We start from the raw sequence: 3,509 nt of genomic DNA, 5'->3' as shown, positions 1-3,509 counted from the left end.
CTTTTTTGCAACATCGTATGCAAAAGATATAGTCGTTTTAGTTTTTCATCACACTTTTTTGCAAAACATGTCGAAACTTATGTTCTTAAATTTACCTAACTAGTAGATGCAGTAACATAACTACATCTCGAAGAATTTTAATTTTTGAAGTTTTTCTCATTTTCTTTTGTTTTTTTTTAAACTGAAAAGGCGATAGGGGGGGGGGGGGGATGGGGTAGAGTTTGAAAATTGCCCTATAGTTCCGGTTTGTGTCTCCAATCGGGACTATAGGTTAAGACCCCTTTAGTGTCGGTTTGTGACACAAACCGGGACTAAAGGTAGACCTTTAGTCACAAACCGGCATTAAAGGGGCTCGTGGGGCCCCGGCCTGACGCCAGCCTGCCACCACCCCTTTAGTACCGGTTCTCGCCACGAACCGGTACTAAAGATTTAACATGAACCGGTACTAATGCATAGTCGTTCGAACCGAAGTAATGGTACCAGGCCAAAATCAAACCGGGACTAATATGTCTCACGTAAGGTCGTTTTTCTACTAGTGTCCAGCTGCCATGATCACCAGCAACAAATGCATCCTCCCGAGGAGGCCCCAAGACCAACAGATCATGATGTCGCCCACGGCCTTAACGTCCACGCCACCAACCTCCATACAAGCTGGCCCCCAAATTCTTTCGCCATGGGCGTCGGAACCTTACAAGTGGGCGGCGCCCTCTCCCCGGATAACGGGGGCTCGGGGTTGCTCCGGCTTCATATGCCCAGAGCGGCCCGCGCAAACCTCTCAGCTCGTCGCGATTGTCTGTGGCAACTGCCTCATCGGCCATACGCCAGAGGACTGCATCGTCACCAGCTTCACCACCAGCGACAGTACAAACCTGGTCGATGTCGTGTCGATCTCGGACGACGAAAGCAGTATTGGAGAACCAATCTACTTCACGAACGACGAGGAAAGCAGTATCGGTGAACCAATCTACTTCACGAACGACGACGAAAATGTTGGCCTCCCGACCATCCGAGAGGTCACCTACTCCGATCCTTGGAGCGAATCAGAGTCATCGGATGAGAACGGGAGCTAATTATGTCTAGACCATTAGCCTACATGGGTGAACCATATTTGCATGTATACATCGGTGGGGTCATCCATCAATAGCTCTATATAAACTGTATTTATGTGGGAATTACACTTGTCAGTTGACTCACTCGTGCCTACATATTTGGGATTTCCCACGTATTTGTAATGGGGCGCTCACATACACTGCAAAGTTAGCTCCATGTATTTACTCTCTTTTTTTCGAGCAAATAACTTAAAAGGGTCTACACATTTTCCCTTCTGAAGTTGTTTGGTTCGGAAAACTGTGAAACTAAAAGGTCGAATTATACAAAGCAGCAACATGGATATACACTGCAGCAGCAATTTCAGCAACATCAATTATACCGAAGCTGGTGCTAAATAAGCATATAACTCATGTCTGACGATCACATATGGAGAAAATTAAGGTCGAATACATCAAAGATAGCCACAATCCATCCAGTCTAATTATATATCCGGCAAAGCATTGCCCAACTACTGGAGTCGATCTGGATATTAACACTACACCAGCCAGCTACTAGATTCGCAAATACGGCACAACTCCATCAATCGTCACAGCGGAATTAATGCATGTATACTCTATATTATTCCCTAGAAGTAGAACTAGGCTCTCGTCAGTACCTCATGAGCTGATCCACGGACATGATCCCTTGCAGCTTGCTGCTAGCTAGCTGAACTAATAGACCGCGTACTGCACTACTGCTTGCCCCAACCATCACCTCGAAGGAGATCGGTCAGGCAGGTCAGGTCGCGCACCACCATGTAGCAGATGACCACGGTGTAAAAGATCCAGCCGAAGATGTATCCTCCTGGGTAGGCGGCGAGGGAGATCCGGAAGTGGATGGCGTAAATGCAATGGAAGAGGACAGTGACCGCGAGCGCGAGGTAGGTGATGGCCCGGCGACGGTGGCATGGGAGCAGCAGCGCCAGCGCCGCCGCGGCCGACTGGGTTGCGGCGCAGCACAGCATCCCGATCCAGAGGCAGGGCAGAATGGATGATGACTGCAGAGGACACCATATCAACTTTGGCGCATGATGAATCGGTCGCAATGTCAAGCATGGGGTAGTACACGGGCAGGTAGTTAGTTACCTGGTTGCACGCGAGGTGGGTGTAGCCAGCTATGTAGAGGGATGCTTGGCCGCCGGCGATGGCGAAGGCGTTGAAGAGCGCCCATCCGCAGACCTGTGGGACATCATCCCGGATCTGCTTTTGGGCCGCGCTCAGAGGCAGCGGATGAGGCGTCTTGCCGGCGTCCATGGCTGTCCAAGCTCAGCACCAGCGTAGGTTAGTTCCCCTTCTCTAATTTCATGTCGCCATATTAATTCAACAGGAAGGAAGAAGAAGAAAAGCACATTAGCATTAGCAAGGTGGCCGGAGATGGAGGGGACTCACCGTCACTCGCTGGTCGGATGCAAGCGAGGTTCGTCGCTTGGTATGCTTCTTTCCTCAAGGGGCTCGAGCGGCAATTGCAGAGCACAACGACGACGCTGGTGGTGGAGGCCGGCCGGGGCTGTTTAAGTGGCCAGGCAGCGAGAGAGAGAAGGAAGGAAAGCGACTGGATCGGCGTGGGGCCTCCCCAACACCGACTACGTGTCGAGCAGCCGCAGCGTGAGCTGCACACACACACACACACACAGTGAGGAGGAGAGCCTGGTGCGGTTCGGCTTGTAAACGAGCAAGCATGTGACGGTCTCATCCCATGGCAATGACAAAGGAAAACTGCCGCGAAGTTGCGTCCGCCAAGGAGCTATACCCTCTTTGGCAACACGCAGTGGGACGCTTAATTTCTTTGCAGGTCTACCGAAATGTGAATGAACTACTCAGCACGCGCACGTGCATACATGCATGGCACCGGCAGCAGAAGCTAGCTAGCCAAAATCTTTGTAAGCCATTCACTGGAAGCTAATGATAGGAATTCTGGCCAAGTTCACTGGGTGCTGATTGAGATGGAGCTCTTCTGTGCAAGAATTTATAGCTGAGAATCTTTGGTTTGGGCGAGCAAACTGGGAATGGTGTTTGATTAACTTCAGCAACTAATTCCTACGGTGACAACAAGAGCGAGTTAAATTTTGGACCAGTGAATTTGTTTGACGGAATATATATAGCAGAACCTGGAGGCGAGAACCATGGATTTGTCTAGAACCGCCGTGCCACTTAAAATTGAACTTCAATATTGGCCTGGTGAACTTCCTTTGATTGTTTTTTTTAAGAAAAGGAGGAGGGCCCCCGGCCTCTGCATCTGGGCGATGCATACGGCCATTTTATTAATTATTCTCATAAGACCTTACAAAGTCATACAACAGTAAGATTAAAGCCACCGTCTAAGCAACAACTGTCGCTACTCCTATCCAATTGATGAAGGGGCGTTGATAGCCTGGGCCTAATACCAAACAGACATCGCAGTAAAACCTAAACATCTAAGAC

The 3,509-nt window shown here is 49.6% G+C and overlaps 1 protein-coding gene across 2 annotated transcripts; it reads right to left on the bottom strand.

The window, feature by feature from the left end:
* Positions 1 to 1,517: 1,517 nt before the first annotated feature.
* Positions 1,518 to 2,944, bottom strand: LOC123163805 (uncharacterized). 2 transcript variants are annotated; one of them, XM_044581190.1, is made up of 3 exons: positions 2,478 to 2,944; positions 2,175 to 2,344; positions 1,518 to 2,086 (listed from the first exon to the last, which is right to left on the bottom strand). In XM_044581190.1, exons 1-3 carry the CDS (start codon positions 2,779 to 2,781, stop codon positions 1,781 to 1,783), a joined length of 780 nt encoding a protein of 259 aa, XP_044437125.1. In that variant the 5' UTR covers positions 2,782 to 2,944; the 3' UTR covers positions 1,518 to 1,780. The 2 variants fall into 2 exon arrangements, with proteins under 2 accessions (XP_044437125.1, XP_044437126.1); XM_044581191.1 differs by lacking the exon at positions 2,478 to 2,944 and having other exon boundaries at positions 2,175 to 2,368.
* Between the last annotated feature and the right edge of the window lie 565 nt (positions 2,945 to 3,509).

The sequence above is a fragment of the Triticum aestivum genome, chromosome 7D (genome assembly GCF_018294505.1).
Source record: "Triticum aestivum cultivar Chinese Spring chromosome 7D, IWGSC CS RefSeq v2.1, whole genome shotgun sequence".
Taxonomy (NCBI): Eukaryota; Viridiplantae; Streptophyta; class Magnoliopsida; order Poales; family Poaceae; genus Triticum; species Triticum aestivum.
The sequence above is the reverse complement of the archived record's forward strand: the minus strand, read 5'-3'. Positions and strand labels throughout refer to the sequence as shown.

What these genes read in the sequence shown, in the direction of transcription:
- LOC123163805 (XM_044581190.1), bottom strand. Translation starts at nt 2,781, where the DNA reads ATGAGACCGTCACATGCTTGCTCGTTTACAAGCCGAACCGCACCAGGC. An exon ending in CATCCGACCAGCGAGTGACG is followed by an intron (nt 2,345 to 2,477) that starts GTGAGTCCCCTC and finishes GAGCTTGGACAG; the next exon opens with CCATGGACGCCGGCAAGACG. An exon ending in CCCACCTCGCGTGCAACCAG is followed by an intron (nt 2,087 to 2,174) that starts GTAACTAACTAC and finishes TGTCCTCTGCAG; the next exon opens with TCATCATCCATTCTGCCCTG.